At 45.7% G+C, this 16178-nt stretch overlaps 3 protein-coding genes across 11 annotated transcripts in view; 2 read left to right on the forward strand and 1 right to left on the reverse strand.

Moving 5' to 3' along the window:
- The window catches only part of anxa1a (annexin A1a), a 4760-nt gene extending 645 nt beyond the window's left edge, over positions 1–4115 (reverse strand). Inside the window, exons 1-11 of the mRNA XM_046386898.1 lie at positions 3979–4115; positions 3265–3336; positions 2508–2598; positions 2141–2235; positions 1911–2024; positions 1574–1664; positions 1416–1495; positions 485–629; positions 300–395; positions 141–199; positions 1–57 (exon numbers count right to left, since the gene is read on the reverse strand). The exon at positions 1–57 is cut by the window's left edge and continues 66 nt beyond it. Coding sequence (XP_046242854.1) covers positions 1–57; positions 141–199; positions 300–395; positions 485–629; positions 1416–1495; positions 1574–1664; positions 1911–2024; positions 2141–2235; positions 2508–2598; positions 3265–3324 — 888 coding nt within the window. The 5' untranslated portion in view covers positions 3325–3336; positions 3979–4115. The remainder of the gene's footprint in view (positions 58–140; positions 200–299; positions 396–484; positions 630–1415; positions 1496–1573; positions 1665–1910; positions 2025–2140; positions 2236–2507; positions 2599–3264; positions 3337–3978) is intronic.
- A 672-nt stretch (positions 4116–4787) lies between these two features.
- On the forward strand, positions 4788–11776 carry LOC124058052 (GRIP and coiled-coil domain-containing protein 1). 9 transcript variants are annotated; one of them, XM_046386889.1, is made up of 13 exons: positions 4788–5107; positions 6345–6429; positions 6531–6682; positions 7186–7366; positions 8006–8194; positions 8392–9545; positions 9629–9729; positions 10065–10157; positions 10242–10364; positions 10592–10684; positions 10835–10895; positions 10991–11124; positions 11383–11776. In XM_046386889.1, the coding sequence occupies exons 6-13, from the start codon at positions 9350–9352 to the stop codon at positions 11602–11604; spliced, it is 1023 nt and encodes a 340-aa protein (XP_046242845.1). In that variant the 5' UTR covers positions 4788–5107; positions 6345–6429; positions 6531–6682; positions 7186–7366; positions 8006–8194; positions 8392–9349; the 3' UTR covers positions 11605–11776. The 9 variants fall into 9 exon arrangements, with proteins under 9 accessions (XP_046242845.1, XP_046242846.1, XP_046242844.1 ...); XM_046386890.1 differs by having other exon boundaries at positions 6345–6419; XM_046386888.1 differs by having other exon boundaries at positions 6350–6429.
- Positions 11528–15399, forward strand: si:dkey-96l17.6 (kinesin-like protein KIN-14E). The gene is made up of 13 exons (XM_046386886.1): positions 11528–11586; positions 11753–11916; positions 12084–12196; positions 12370–12476; positions 12557–12656; positions 12732–12924; positions 13061–13241; positions 13360–13597; positions 14477–14637; positions 14726–14830; positions 14899–14996; positions 15091–15169; positions 15268–15399. The coding sequence occupies exons 2-13, from the start codon at positions 11804–11806 to the stop codon at positions 15316–15318; spliced, it is 1539 nt and encodes a 512-aa protein (XP_046242842.1). The 5' UTR covers positions 11528–11586; positions 11753–11803; the 3' UTR covers positions 15319–15399.
- Positions 15400–16178: the final 779 nt, after the last annotated feature.

The raw sequence follows: 16178 nt of genomic DNA on the forward strand, positions 1-16178 counted from the left end.
GATCTCAGAGCGGCTCACCATGATGCGGGTCAGGATGGATTTACGGGTCCCTTTACCCTGATGGACAGAACAGAGTCAGTCAGAGAAGGTCTTGGGCGGCGGGTGGGCAGCAGTATTCTGTTTTGTTAATGCTTTGTTACCTTCATGGCCAAGTAGAGCTTCTCAGCAAAGAACGCAGGCCTGCTTCCAGCACACTTCACTGTGGTTGTTCAGGGAAAAAAAAAAGTTTAAATCTGTGCATAAAAATCACTAGATGAATACTCATGTGATGAAATTACAGCAGAGGTTTGTGCCTTTACCTACTGCAGTGAGACAGTTTTCAATATCTCCCTTCATCTCCAGGTCGATAGCTTTGGCCACGTCCACTTTGCTGTACTTTGAGTACCTGTCAAACACTGGAGGGGAGGAGGCAGTGGAAGAGAGTCAGATCTGACAGGAGGTTAACCAACTGATTTGTACTGAACGGGACAGCGAGCAGGCTAACCTTGACGGAGATGAAGGGCACTCCTGCTGGTGAGGATGTCGATGAAGACGGAGCAGTCCTTGCCCTTCCTCCCCTCCCCGGCCTCGTACAGAGCCCTGGCATCGCTGTCGATCAGCTGCTCGCAAACGCCTTCTGTCCTGCCGGCCTGTGACGAAGACAAACAGAGTAACTGCACAGTGCTGAACACGAGAGGTAAAGACAACAGAAATCTGTGTTAACTTTGCCTTTATGGTCCTGCGTGTAGGATCTGGTGGTCTGAACACGACTCGTCTCACCCTTTAACTTTAGTTACACGTTTGGATTATTTAGCGTTGACAGGCTGTTGTGTAACCAATCAGATCATGTTGTGGACGAGTTGTGACTATGCAAACAGACAAGTAACCGGAGATACAATACAGATAATGAGAAAAAGGCTGAACATGACATGATGGATCCTGATAATCAGCCACACCGGGTGAGCAGTCCGTCTCCATGAGTATTATATTCCATTTCTGTCCCTAAATCCCCCAGATCCTACTCACTGGACCTAACTAAGCCTCACTAAGGGTCTATTATATTGATAGTGAAGGCATTTAATAAGCTTTTAGATTTAATATTAGATTCATTTACCCACTAGACTGTTTAACGCAGCCTTCTAACAAAGTTTTTGTGAGCAGCTTTTGACTTAATTTAAAACGTAAAGGCCGTTCAACAAGTCAAATTTGCTTTGCGTGTTTACTCTTGTAAGACGCCCAAATATGAAGACATGAAAAGGCCAAACTGTGCACTCGTGTTGTTTAGTTACTGTTGCTGCAGCAGCTACAGCAGGGAGCGCCATGTTGTCTCAGAGCTCACTGCATCCTCATGCTGTGAGTAAATGTCTGCGCTGCGTCTTCAAAATGCTGCAACGGCTCATGAAACGCTCACTGTGGGACAAAGAGCGAGCTCGTACCTTGCAGAGTTCAAGCAGCGCAGTCTTGAAATCTCCACTGGTGTCAGATCTGATGTCGTCCTCCAGGTCCTTTTTGTATTCTTAATCAAAGAGAATTATGTTAAAAACAAGAAACACTAGCTTGGTGAAACCAAAGCTTAAAATCTGTTGCCACACACCTTCCTTGTAGGCTTTCTTGATGTCCAGGATCTCCCTGTTGTTTCTGGAAGCCAAAATCTCTATGAGGGTGTCCTCGTCTGTACCCAGACCCTGAGAAAGAGAGACATGAACAGACAGATTAATACAGATAAGACCAGTTAATCTTCACTGGCGCAGTTCAGAGGAAACACACCTTTTACCCTCCTGGTAAGAAAACAATACATGAATACGTGGAAGTGGGTGGATGTCATTACGCTCCAAGAATAACAGATGATGTGGAGGCCAAAGCATTCAGCTCAGATGTGCTGAGGATTGCAGTCATTTATACATTTATATCAGTGTTCTGTGCGTGTGTACCTTCATAGCCAGTTTCAGCTGCTGGGCGTCGTACTGGGCTGGCGTTTTCAGCAGAGCCAGCACCACTTCCTCCAGATCCCCCTTCAGAGCGCTCTTCAGCGCTGACTCCAGAGACTGAGGATGAGTGAATATGGAGTTTGACAGCATGAGAGTGTGTGTGTGTACTTTGGAACAAAGTCAACAGTGAGTCTATATTATTTCTATCGACATCTTTGTTTAACTTTATTTACCTTGCCGCTGGCCTGCTGGTAAGCCTCTTTAATCTGCTGCCTCTGCTCGTTGCTCCTTTTCACCAAAATTTCAATGATGGTGTTCTCATCCACACCTGCGCAGAAAAAGGATTTTTGTTATACAAAATCATCAATTTCTGTCAGTCTGCATCTGAAATACAATACTGCTGTGTGTCAGTGGAGATTTTGGTCCAAACAAAGAGAAAGGCGAGTCTTTCTACTGTAACTCTGCTAGTTGTAATGACACACAATGGCCAGCAGGGGGTGTTACAGTTCTTACAGCAAAAGCCAGCGTGTCACAGGTCTTAAGCAAAGCCAAGATGTGTTCACACGCTCCAAAGCTTCCATGTCTGCATCTTTACTTCACCTTTCGTCTTGATGGCCTTGTCCAAGACTGCTGCATCTCCGCTGGGGTTGAAATTTGCTGCGGCAGTCACCGTCCCCTCTTTCTTCTGGACCTGAGAGACACAACACAGATTGTTGTGTGTCGGGTAAATACATGACTTCTGCAAAGTGCATTTTTCAGATGCCTGAGATTCAAAAGGGCCTGCGTCTATCCGCTAGTGTGACACATAGGGAAGATAAGTGTGACAGATTCTGTGGAGCTGCCCCACACACTCCCCATGCCTCCGAACACCATGACGGTGCCTGTACACACCCCGTTGGACTGAACTCAAAGACAACAAGAGCGTTGGAGAACGCAGAGTGAAATCATGCGGGTCAACCTTGTGCAACTTTCCCTGAGTTCACTTTAAGAAACCAGGGAAAAGCAGAAGTTGCATTTTGTTCTGTTCGGGGAGTTTATGAAGGGAGGGGCGCAAATTCCTGCTTCTCTGAGTCACCCACTCGCAAGACTCACTGCCGTTACGGTCATCTTTCCCGTTGCATATAATCTTTATAACCCAGGCTCCCTTTCACTTATCTTCCTGCTCTGCTCCACTCCTTTTCCTTCCCTCCCTCCGACTCCCCACTCATTCATTCTTTTCCCTCGCTTTCCTTCTCTCTTTGCTTTGCTCCAAACTCTGCCTGACGAATTTTTCCACCCGAACATACCACACAGGAAGAGGAGAAAAAAAGGGGAAAAAACAGAGTGGCTGGCCTTAGCAACTGGAGCTGTTACTTACTGAATCATCGGGCATGCCCAGATAGACCGTCTGCTGCAAGAAGGCACTGATGAAAGACATGGTGGAGTCTGTCTGTAGTGGGAGAGGACAGTGTTAGAGAAGACAAGAGACGACGTCAGCAACCAGACCACTGAAAAGTAGTCTGAGAGAAGTCTGCAAGGCAGGCTCCTGGGATAAAATCAAACAAAGTCCACTGAACACACTGATATCCAAAGAAGAGACAATCACTCGTTCATTGATTCCACTGTAGTGGCAGAGCTCTTATCAATTAAAAGGAAAGAAGCAAACACGTTTGCTTCTCCTCTCCTACATCCAAACCTGCACAAGCACGAGCCTGTGCATATTTACTGTGGGTTTATGTAAGGTGGTTTTCCATAATGACAAGCATATGGACCGCCTGGCCACACCCACAGTCAGCTACGATATGTCATCATACACTGTGTTGAAGGTTTAGTTTACAGATCCGGTCTCCTTCACGTTCACTTTACGTTTCTTTTGTTCGCAAAGTAACTCAGAACTTTACTTGTGTCAAAAACGCAAACGCAAAACTGTAGCTGCGGTTTCCCCAGCCCAGCCACACCCTCCGAGACGGCATCAGCACCTTGAAGGAGAGGGGACCTCAGGCCGCCACACCTCGCTCCAAACTTCACCAAACTACCCAAACTAAAAGCTGGAGGACAGATTTCAGATTCGTGTCGAAGGAAAACCACTTACCGCGAGGTCTGGCAGGGGAAGAAGTTTGTCTCACTGAGATTCCAGGGGCGCTGAGACGCCAGACAGAGCATATTTATACCCGAGATAAACCACACCTAGTGACGGGTCCAGCCCAGACTCCCCTCCACAGCTGCCATTGGACTGAAGCGCAGCGGAGCTCCGTGCGCAGCGCGGCGCCGTGCGTAAAGACAGGAACTCCGAACATCAAGTTTCAGCTCGTAATCTTACAGAAAAGCGGGGGTCTCATGGAAAAGACCGACAATACATCCGGGACTTGCGGAGAAGTTGACCTTACACTTTTGAGCTTATAGTTATAGTGGAGTGGAATCATCCTTATGTATTCATACACCGTAATGTCTGTTTCTTTTGTTTAATTTGCTACATTTATTTTTTCTTTATTCTTTTGTTTTCCCACACTTCATGTTTTCATAGATGAACTTTTCTAGATGATTTAAGGACTGTAAAGAAAGCAGGCTGTGCTCTATGGAGGACCAAGCAGTAGCCTAATCAATAGCAAACTGTTCAGTAAAAATAATGAATGAATGTATTTGTTTATGAATCACTTTATTAATCTATGAATAATTAGTCTCAAAATAGTTATCTTTTATATAATATTTCAATTGGAAATAAAAAGAGGAATAACTAACTAACTGACTTGCTTGCTGTGGCCACTTGTGGCAGGTGAGCAGCAGCATGTCTTAGCAACACTTTATTTGTGTTGCGTTCATGACTCACTATGGACACAGGGTTTTTCGCGTGAGTGTGTGCCCCCCAGCTCCACAGGTAAAGCATTCACTGGTGGAAGACTTTCCTGCTGTGATGTGACCAGGAGTTCACCTGAAACAACAACCGAATCCATGAACCCACTGCGTGTCGATCAGCAGAGCCCCTGATCCGCGTTCCTGTGCCCCTCGGACTGAGCAAAGACCAGCTCCAGATTCCTCGGAAGAGTCTGCCTGCGGTGCGATGAGGTAGTGAGTTTCTTTCAGGTGTGGCTGTTGTCATGACAGCACAGCCCGGGGCTTGACGCTACCTGCAGGCGTGCGTGCCTCAGCAGAGCCCGGGATAAAGACACGTTAGGCCGTTGATGACTGCATCGTTAGAGTCCTGTCATACTTTGTCATCACGGGTGAGAAGTCCACGTAATCAAGACCTCACAGGCTCTTACTAACGGACATAAAACCGTCTGTCCCGAAAGACACCTTTACCTGTTGCAATCGGTGTGTCATGTGTGACGACGTGACACTGCATTGGCCCACAGTGGAACAGGGTCGGGACAGGGTTTGGGTTGCGGATTGTTGTCATTAAAGTGGCATCACGGGGGGATTTATCTGTGAGTAAGGCGTGTTAAACAGACGCTCGGGCTGCTGTCCAAATGTCTCATATGAGTCTCTTGGTCTTACAAAACAAAGGAAATCCTCACAGGAGGGACCGGCCAACAGTAAGGCAGGAGGGCAGGGGAAGACCAGCTGGAACACACTCAGTTCCACCAATCAGAAGCAAGCTAGAGTGATGACACCTACTCTGCACATGCTCAGTAGGATTCTCTCTCTTTCCACAAAAAAAGCTGATTTTGAGTTATGGAAGTTTCTTTTTCAGTCTTTTCTCCTTTCAGTTTCAGTCTTTTTCATCTGCTGTCCAAAGTTTAAACTTGTATTTGAACTTACATCAATGTTGTCTGAACTTTTATTGTATAAAAATGAACCTGTGCAAAAGTAAATGTCGTTAACCAGCATTCAAGATTTTATCACGGATGCGGACGTTTGGTTTGAATGTATACGAAACCTTACATCTAAAACAGAGTAAAGTTATGAAATAGTACAGCAGTAATGTGATTACTTTGATGACAGTGTGTTACAACGTGTTGTGTTTTAATTACACAAAACTGACTTCTTGCATTAAATTTGATACCATAGTCTTGTCCTTATTAGTGAAAATGCACTATATGGACAAAAGTATTGGGACACACCCTTTTATTATTGATTTGAGGGTTTGGGCTCAGCCCCTGACTTCCAGTGAAGGGAAATCTTAATGCTTCAGCATAGAAAGACATTTTGGACAATGCTATGCTTCCAACTTTGTCGATAACTTTTGCATGTTAGTTTTATTATTAGTTAGTACACATTTTGTGCTTTTATATCAACAGATGACTGGTGTTTTTTAAGTAGTTCGTGAGTTATAAAGGAAAATGTAAAAACAAAAAAATGGTACAACTGTCCTTTAATCGTCTAATCAGCAGCAGCAATGACCATGAAATTGATTTTATTCCACTTGAAGCAAATGTGTCCTTTCTGTAAACCAGAGTGTCTCTTCTTCTTCTTCTTCTTCTTCTTCTTCTTCTTCTTCTTCCTCCTGACACTCCTCAGTGCAGCTCACCTGGACGCAGGTGATGTGGGGTCTCCAGGAAAACAAACAGGAACATGCGAAACCGAGTGAAGCGAGTGTGTGAATGTGTGTTTGTGTGTGTGAGAGAGAGAGAGAGCATCTCGTTACAATCTCTATCTTACACACTGGAAACCTGAGGACTGACTGGCTCATCTCTTTACCATCAGGCTGTGCAGGGTTTAAGCCAGTACCTGGTGAAACTCCATCTCTGCTGGTTTAATATTTAAAGACTGTTCAGAGTTTGGTTCCCCTTGGAGATCAGGAACGACACAAACTGTGCTGAATCACACTGCAGGGATCTGATCTGCTCCCAGACCAGGTAGGCATTTTATCATCAAGTTGTGTTTTTTTATTATTCTTTTGCAGTTTCGCTGTGATTTCTGCTATCTTGAAAGTGATTCTGATTAATTCAGATTTATATTTTGGATTGTATCAGTTTCAAGGCAGTGTAGCCCATATTGTTCTTCTTGCTGTGTTGTTTAGCAGGAGAAAAGAGCTGGCATTGTGCCCCTTCCTGCCAACTGAGATGTGCGATTTGTTCTCAAATAGTGCCATGAAATCAGGAAATTTGAAAAGCAAACTTTGGGATTTTCAGCTCTTCCTGTTGAGAAGCTTGCAGCTTACAGCAGCTTGGAAGGGCTGATAAAAGGATCACACCCTCTGAGTGAATCTGCTGTGTGAGCTTTCTGACATCTGCAGACAGTTTGAGGGTTGAACAAGATTCAAATATTTCGATATTTTTTACTGCATATAAATTCAAACATTTCATCTCTCTGGGATCTTTGTGGCTTTAAAATGGTTTTAACCTTCCTTTCTCTGCAGAGTTGGATCCCTGTGCTCACCAAGAAAGACCAAACACAAGAACATCAGTGACGGCAGACACACGGTTAAATGAACACAATGTACGTGAACTCGCCTGGAGCTGAGAGTGGATCTTATTCTCTGACCTTCCTGGGAAAGAAAGTAGGGAGACATCACTCTGTGGCCCCTGCAGCCAAGCAACGTGAGTGTCAAACACACCTGCAACTTCACAGAAGCCCACGCGGCTGCAGTGGCTGCAGTGTACAGTAACAATAACGACGTCCGCATGTTCATTTCTGTATGGGATATCAGGTGATGCGGAGGAGAAGAAGCCGTTCTGAGTGACAAACGGGCGAAGTTAGACGAGGTTTTAATATTTCAGCTGCTTGGCTGTGAAGCATCAGAGCACTCAGGGGATCAGGTCAAGCACTGGTCCTGGCAGGATCTGGTTGTAGCTGTGAATATGAAGGCCAGCCAGGCCATGAAAACGGACCACCGTTTGCACACTTGCCTTTTTGTGTGGACGCACAGTTTTCGCATGCGTGCAGACGTCCGGGGGTTATTAACGATATAAAGACTGGCCTCATGCCTTCGTTATGTCACTGTACGTTCCACCATCTTCTGTCCAGATGTTTTCACCCGAAAGCCGTGTCTTCTCCTGCTGCTGCTTCTGTTCAGCGTTTCATCTGAACTCGTCTGTCTTATCTTAACGCACTCCCGACATTAACATTCTGTCTTTTAGTTTGGAATCCAGACTTGGTTGGCCTGTCCTTTCTTTGCATGTCTGTGTCTGAATTTGCATTTCACATCATGCATCATCTGCTTGTTAAATTTTTCTCAGGCGCCTGGGAGACAACTAACAGGTCCACCTGCCCTGAGGACCCCGTGAGGTCCTTGCAGCCTGGACGGGTTCCCGTGACAGCGCAGGTGATGGAGGATTTACCCGGGAGCGTACCAGAGCTGAAGGACGAGAGACCGTGTCCAAGAATTCACAACACACAGTTTGAGCAGTACGAGGACAACGCAGCAGGTCAGACGAGTACACCACTCCACACACACACACACACACACACACACACACGGAGGTGTAGACTGTAGTTTCCTGCACAACAAAAATGAATGTAAAAGTTTGATCCTCTGCCTGCTTTCAGGCTCAGACAGCAGATAACCTGAGTGTTCTTCTGTTCTCTGACATTCCTGACATAATTTCTGTTTCTCCACTGAAAGGTGTTTCTGGGACGACAGTAACAGCATGACGGCCCGCCCACATTCCTGTGTGAGGAGAGAAAGAGGGTGGGATGGGAACATAAGAGGCAGACAGTGATCAAATCCAGCAGGGGAGACTTTTTAGGCAGTGTGTCAGTATTTCAGAAACACCTGGACACACTGAGAGAATAAGCTGAAAATAAACAGGGACTAACTATTTAATTAATACGGTTATTGAAACGGTCCACATTTTGAACGGCTATTCAGACGTGTATATAAACAATAAACTGCTTAAAGATGTAAAAACATGTTTTAAATTGAATGAATAAAACGTAAATGACTTCACCGAGATTTGTGTGCTTCATTCTAAGACCGCATCCATGCAAGTGCAATAATAATGATAAAATAATGTTCTGGACGAAGAAAAACTGGCAAAATAAGTGTTGAAAGATTTTAGTCTTTGTGTGATTGGTTTGTTTGGTTTGTACTCTTATGAGAGCGATCACGCCCACACGCACACACACACACAGAAATTTATGAGCTCCAGCCACAATAAAAAAAAAAATAAATTCAATTCATTTCTCTTTCCTCGAGCTAAGACGAGCATAACCGTCTTCTAAACTCATCATAAAATCAAAAGAGATGATAAATGAAATAAAACTCACAGGAACCTTCTTGGTTTGTCTTTGCACGATCACCTCATCACCAACATATCTCCATGGCGACCTTCGAATTCGGGCCATAGTTTACAAGTGGCAGGTTGAACTATTATCATGAGCTTGACATTCTTCAGATTTGCAGTTCTTTTCAGTTACGTGACTGAAAAAAGTTTGATGGAAAACTTCCCTGTAGAAGAAGTCTGTGAAGCTCATTCACACGAACGTCTTCATGATGATGATGATTTAAGCTGCTTATCATTAATGGGCTCATTAATTCCACATTCACCATATATGCAAAAATAATAAGTCAACTGAACAACATGTGTTCCAAGACTTGCTGTCTCTCTCTTCCTTCTCTTGCCTTCTCGCCACACTGTTTACAACCGGTGCCCAACATTTGCTTTGTTATTCAAGCTGTCATTCACCACAAAACTCCGTGGATGCAGAAGTGGGCCGCGTTCAGACGCTGGATCGGTGCCGATCCCAGAAAACACTGCGGACACGAGGTTACCCGAGGTGCTGTGAAATGATGTGTGTGTGTGTGTGAGTGTGTGTGAGTGAGGGACTGTGATCAGGTTCAGATATCTACTGCTCTGCAGGCTCTTCAGAATCCCAGCTGTCAGGTACCAGTGATGCAGAGAGGTCACAAGAGGTCAAGATCTACATCCCCTACGAGTCAGCTGAACTGTGCGTCACTCAGGTAAGAGAACCAGCATCGTCACAGGAAAGCAGCACAGGACCAGCATGGTGTCTCACACGGCAGTGCGTTTTCGTCTATCAGAATCAATTTGTTTTTCAGAGTGGCTCTAAAACAGACTTTATTCTGTCTTATGAAGGGTGAATATTTTTCAGACGTGTGGCTCAGAGCTGCAGACACACAATGAGGCCTCTGTCAGGCACTGCGTTGGGTTCTTCCTCACGCTCACATGGCTGCCCTGATGCTGCTGGTGTGACACTGCGAGGCATCTGATCAGCATACGCCACCAGGCGGTCACTTCCTGTATGTGTTTCTGTGTTGTCTACGCTCTGAAACAGATAACCGAGGACATGGAAGCAATGAGGAGACGACACCTGGAAGTCCTGCAGGATTTAGAGGAGAACTTTGAGATCACAGCGCGAGAGAACCAGGTGTGGTGGACTCTGTGTGTGTGTGTGTGTGTGTGTGTGTGGGAGAGGCCTAACACATGACAGTAATGCAAATGTCATGGTCAGGTGTGGACTGTGCACAGGATCAGGTCTCACTACCAGAACAAGCTGAACACTGTGAGGAGAATCCTGGACCTGTACCAGGACAAGGTGGAGAGGAAGAACGCTGACTGTGAGAGGAGAGTCGCGGTCAGTGATGTTCATGAGTCCCCCATGTGTCTCTGCCGTTTCAAACCAAGCCATGTCTCCGTCCTGTTTTCTCCCTTTTTATCTTAATATCTGGCTTATTCCCCTGCAACTCCTGCAGCTGATCCAACTCTCCAATCTCTTCTTCAGACATATTTTTGAACACAGAAGTGAAGCACCAAACAGCCTTATGTAGATGTTTTGTCCCTGCCTTGTCCTGCTTCCTGCAGGCCTTGACTGCACAGAACGAGCAGCTGCTGGAGGAGCAGCGAGCTGAGAGGAGGAGGAGTAAAGAGGAGGCCCTGCAGTGGGACAGAGAAAAGGTTGGACGGGAATCTGTCAGACGTCACGTCTTCCTCCGAACTGGAGCACAACCCTGTGGCCATATTTGAGTATAACAGGCAACTTTTTTTTTTTGTTTTAATGCCAGTACATCTTAATTGGACCAAATTTCTTCCTGTCCCTTTTTATAGAGCAAAATGCTGGAACTGTTCTCTAACAGGCTGGATGTCCTGCACAGCCACCAGGCCTCCAGTGAGTCTACACACACGCATTTATACACATGCCTGCAAAATCGCTGAGCTTTGCATAAAGTGTCTATTTTAATACCCCGCTGTGGCACTGAACAGCACTGCAGGAGCTGCAAATGGCCAGGCAGGAAGTGGGGAAGGTCCAAGAAATGTTGATGGTGTCGTCTCAGGAGGCCACTGAGGAAAGTGAAAGTTCAGAGAACAAAGGGCTTTCAGCACAACAACAGACTGTGGTGGGTTGCATTTAGTTACCACAGCAGCCTTCTGCTCATATCTGAGCTGTGATTAGAAACATATAGTGTGAACAAAGCATCCAACGGGAATCTTTTGAGACACATTCTGACACTGGGATGGATCTGATATTCCCACGTTTAACATGTTTGGATTGCAGCTATGTTTATGTATTCAGGTGGGTTTCATATGTTGACATCTCAAACACCAGCAGACCACGATTTGGGTGTAGTGGCCCTTTAAGTTGGCTCTGTCTGCAGGCCTGCAATGAGTCAGATCAGCCACTGGAGGGGGCTAAAGCCCGTCTGGAGGAGCTGAAGGAGAGCCTGTACCAGAGGGAGAGGGAGATCACTGAGCTGCTGGAGGCAGAGGGGAGCCCCGTCCCCAACGTCCCCCCTGTCCCCCCTGTCCCCCCTGTCCCTCAGCCTCCCTGCGGCGTTCTGCTTCCCACAGTCATTCTCAAGGTGCTGCTCAGCTATTAAACTTTATGTAAACCAACTGCTAATTGCCTCAAATTATTTTACACACTGACTTCTCGTTTTGCTGGTAGCAGGAAATTCAGGCATTGCTTTCATATGCTTGTTGCTTTGCTGTACTGATGCCATAAGACTGCTTGGTTTGTCTTGCAAGGCTCATGCAGTCTGCAGCGCAGCAGCTGAGAGCAGAGCTCTTTTGGAACAGATGACTGAGGAGAACCGGGTCGCTCTGGTCCAAGCCAGAGACAAACTGGACCGTCTACTGGCTGCCAAAGAAGACAATAATGGCAAAGAGGATAAGACTGCTGACCAAGAGGGGTTAGAGACACTAATGTCAAACAATAAATGACTGCTTATTGCTTTGAATATCCCCCACCAGAATCATCATGAAATATTGTTAAATTAGGCCAAATTTCATATTGAAGTGATTCCTTTTATTGCCTAAAATATAATAACAGTTTGAAAGATTTTTTTCTGCTTTTTAGGTTAGATGAATGTGAGTCGAGCTTGTCTTTGCTGAGAGAAACAGTGAGGGGATACGAGGTCTCTCGGCTGGCTTTGGACTGCATTAAAACTGGGGAAAGTCCCTTAATAAACGGTAAATAAATATCTTAAAAATGTTGTTCACAGCCATCAGAAAAGTAATGCTACATATTCACATTGCATTCATAAATTATACCATTAAATTAAATCTCCCAAAGCTGCACTTTCAGAAATATCAGTCTGTGGTGCATCACTCATGTCGGTGGTTGTTATTTCTGTCTCGCTCAGACTGTGACGCAGCCTCAGAACTGGAGGACATCTTGGGACGAGGGACAATCTGGACCACAGAGGGAGTGAAGAGTGTTGGTCAGCAGCTTCTCTTGCTGCAGGATCAGGTTGGTCTTTCATCACACGGGTCACAGTCTCAGGTGAGGTGTGGTCTCCGATGGTTTCCTCATGATGTTCTTCTCTCAAGCTAAAGCAAGTTAAAGAAGAGAAGAAGAAAATAATTGAGAACTACAATTCAGAAAGGACAATGAGGAAGAAGTACTACAACATGGTGGAAGACATGAAAGGTACACATTTGCATTAAACGTTTGTGTATGAGAAACAGTGAGGCCTTCTCATTTTACAAGCGCTCTTCTCATAAGGTAAGATCAGAGTGTTTTGTCGGATTCGACCCGTGAGCCGAGCCGAGGTTGAGCAGGGTGGCAACATCGTTGTGCAGAAACTTGACGATTACTCGGTCACCGTGGAAACGCCTCGAGGGCAGAGGGAGTTTCAGTTCGACCGGGTGTTCAGCGCCGAAGCCTCGCAGGATGACCTGTTCTGTGACACCAGCAGGTGAGGGTGTTTCCTGATCCAGTCCAAAAGTGCAGTAACTTCGGTCACACGGGTGACTCGTGTAACGAGCGCGTAATCAAAGCACAGACGTTTAAATGCTGTCAGCTCAGCCGTTTAGGTCGCATCTCCCCTACAGGCTGATCCAGTCGTCTATCGATGGCTACAACGTCTGCATCTTTTCATATGGCCAGACGGGCTCAGGGAAGACCTTCACCATGGTGGGGGACAAGGAACAGAAGAACCCTGGGATCATGCCAAGATCTTTTAACGCCATATTTGATATCATACAGGAGAACAGCACCAAATTCACTTTCAAGGTACCGGACCATAACACCGATGTAGGTAGATCATTTTTAGAGATTGCAAAGATATTATAATTAAATCACATCATCTTTCTTCCACCATCTCCTCTGACATCCTTCCTTTCACTGTCAGGTTTCGGCCTACATGCTGGAGCTGTACAACGACAGGCTGCAGGACCTCTTTGTGAGTCCGGCTGGTGAGACCCATGCACAGCCCCAGTCCCATGGCCAGGCCAGGCGGGTGGAGATCAAGAGGAACAGAAAGGGGGTTGTGTTCGCACAAGGAGCAGAGACAAAGGAGGCTTCCAGTGCCCAGGAGCTCTACGCTCTGTTCCAGCAGGCCTGCGCCAACCGACACATCTCTGCCACCAGTGAGTTCTCCATACCGTGCCGTGCCGCCCAGTTCAAACAGGGCCCTGCTAAATGGTTTGGATTAATCGTGTTACAGTCAGTGTGACGGGGCGGCAGCTGGGTACATCATTACTGGACCGGGTGGTGAGCGAGCAGAGCAGCCAAACCATGAATCAGCATACTGTAGGAAGAGGGGCAACATTGTTTCATAGATGCACACAGGTCATCAGAGTTCTTACAGGGTGCACCTAATGGGAGCCGGGGCCACTGAGATCCACAACGTTATTAATGCCCATTCAGAGTGCAGCCTGATGGCTGTGGATACTGACAAATACCTGAGAAACTCACACACTCTGACGCTTTCAGACACTGTGGAAGGATGGGTTGTAGAAAACAATAAAGAATGGTAGTATTATCACATTTTATTTACATTTTTAAGCTATTTCTCACCTTTAATTAAACATATATAATCCACATATAAAACATGGATGTAGTTTCCGTGACGTGAGCCATAGATGTCTTGACGTCTCATTAAAAAGTCGACTCGTCAGCTGCTTGGACCTGTCCTTCCGTCCTCCTCTTCCAGACGAGGAATTCTGCTCATAACTGTGTAGTGTGAAGGATGTCACTTCAGAAATGCTGATGAAATATGAAACACTTTAATGTCACACATCTGTGGCTTTCAGAGATGTGCAATACCAAAATTTCGTCCTCTTTTGGAGCCAGTGAGGAACTTCTATGTTGGCCTCATTTTTACTATTTAAGCCATTTATCAAGAGAAACAAAAAAAGAGCCAAATACCCCCCACGTGATTCTAAATTGAACCGTGTATTTGACAAAAACATCAGCACTGTTTCACAATCCACTCAGCGTCTCCTCTGTACCGTCTGCTCCCAAAGAGATGAACGTGGAGAGTTCCCGCTCCCACCTCATCGTCGGCATCACAGTGGAGAGCAGGAATCTGACCAATGGGAGCGTGAGCACCGGGAAGCTGAGCCTTGTGGACCTGGCAGGCAGCGAGAGAGCAGCCAAGACCGGGGCCAAGGACCACCAGCTAAAGGTGTGCTCATGTGTTATGTTTTGATCACGCAGACGGCGAGTCGTCTCACATGTTTTCTCTTTGAACCCTCCTCTCCGGCCCTCTGCAGGAGGCCAACTCCATTAACAAGTCTCTGAGCGCTCTGGGTGATGTGATCTCAGCGTTGTCTGCTGAACTGCCCCATGTGCCATACAGGAACAGCAAGCTGACTCAGGTAGCGATGCAAAGCAGCGTGATGTCTTAGCTTTGGTGCCGCTGTGTGATGCATTTCATCTCTCTCAGGTGATGCAGGACTCCCTCGGTGGAAATGCCAAAACCGTCATGATCGTCAACATCTCTCCTTCAGAGTGCAACCTCGATGAGACGCTCACGTCTCTCATGTAAGAGACGTGAGAGAGAAAAAAAGAGAGAGAGATTGATCTTTTGATTTATTTAAATGCTAATAAACACCTTAACAACACCTGAACCTTCCAGTTACGCCACAAGAGTGAAGGCCATAACCAACAATGTTCAGAGAAATGTGGAAAGCAAAGAGATTGTCCAGCTGAAGGAGGTGCGACGCTGTGATCTGTTACAGCCGCTAGTGACAAAATATTTATTTATACTTTGGGATGAAAATAACTTTATTTCTGTGTTCTTTTTTCCTGGTAGATGATCATGAAGCTGAGGGCAGGACAGAGTGTGGAAGAGGAGGATGTTTGAACTGGGATTGTTTGGGATATTGTTTGTGTGACTTGTCTTGTTTACTTAAAGGGACAGTTCACCCCATAATCAAAAAATCCATTCTTTACTATAGGGCTGTTTTGCTATGCAGAGTTTTGGATGTATCAGCTGTAGAGACAACAGCCGTCTCTTGAATATGATCGAATTAGAGTGAATATTTCATTTTCACAATGATTTCATCTATAAGTAACACAATGACAGAATCTGTTACAACTTTGGTCATAGATTTCATGTCAGGTTCGTGTTCCATGAGCTCAGAAAAGGAGTCTTGTTTTCAGCTTTGTGATGATGCATTTTAAAGTGAATCTAAGAGAGTTTTAAAGTACATTTTTTTTAGCTTGACAAGTAGAAGAATTTTTTTTAGCACATAAAGGAACACCTTATCCTCAAGCTTTTAAGTGTTCAGGAGGGATCTGAAAAAAAAAGTAATCTGAAAAGCAACTAAAGCTGCCAGACAAACATAGTGGGGTAAAAAGTACACTATTTGCCTGTAAGAGTAAGAGTAAAGTGCTCGAGTAAAGTACCTCGACCTTGATGTACTTGGTTACATGCCTCCACAGGGGATGGGTGACATGGGACACTGAGTGTTGCATTCAGGGGATTGCGTGCAGTTTGTTAATGGGTACCGCCTGCCAGGGTCCATAGAATGAGGCCCCAACAGTATGGGGCCCCACGTGTAACTGAAGAGGTAAATAGGAAGTCAGTTGGTCATTCAGTTTGCACGTCTATTGTATGTGGGAAGAGAGTTTGCAACCCATTAGAGCTTGTGAAGTCTCCAGAGCCCATGATCTGTTCCTAAGCTGTCACAGGGTCGGATCCCATAGCTGGGAATGGACACC

The sequence above is a fragment of the Scatophagus argus genome, chromosome 4, assembly GCF_020382885.2.
Source record: "Scatophagus argus isolate fScaArg1 chromosome 4, fScaArg1.pri, whole genome shotgun sequence".
Classification (NCBI taxonomy): Eukaryota; Metazoa; Chordata; class Actinopteri; family Scatophagidae; genus Scatophagus; species Scatophagus argus.

Bases quoted from the DNA above. Each gene is read 5' to 3' on its own strand.
- LOC124058052 (XM_046386889.1), top strand. From the start codon at position 9,350: ATGTGTTCCAAGACTTGCTGTCTCTCTCTTCCTTCTCTTGCCTTCTCG. The intron at 10,158-10,241 runs GTGTGGTGGACT...TGTCATGGTCAG, and splicing joins TCACAGCGCGAGAGAACCAG to GTGTGGACTGTGCACAGGAT. The intron at 10,896-10,990 runs GTGAGTCTACAC...GGCACTGAACAG, and splicing joins GCACAGCCACCAGGCCTCCA to CACTGCAGGAGCTGCAAATG.
- si:dkey-96l17.6 (XM_046386886.1), top strand. From the start codon at position 11,804: ATGACTGAGGAGAACCGGGTCGCTCTGGTCCAAGCCAGAGACAAACTG. The intron at 12,197-12,369 runs GTAAATAAATAT...TGTCTCGCTCAG, and splicing joins GGAAAGTCCCTTAATAAACG to ACTGTGACGCAGCCTCAGAA. The intron at 13,242-13,359 runs GTACCGGACCAT...TTTCACTGTCAG, and splicing joins GCACCAAATTCACTTTCAAG to GTTTCGGCCTACATGCTGGA.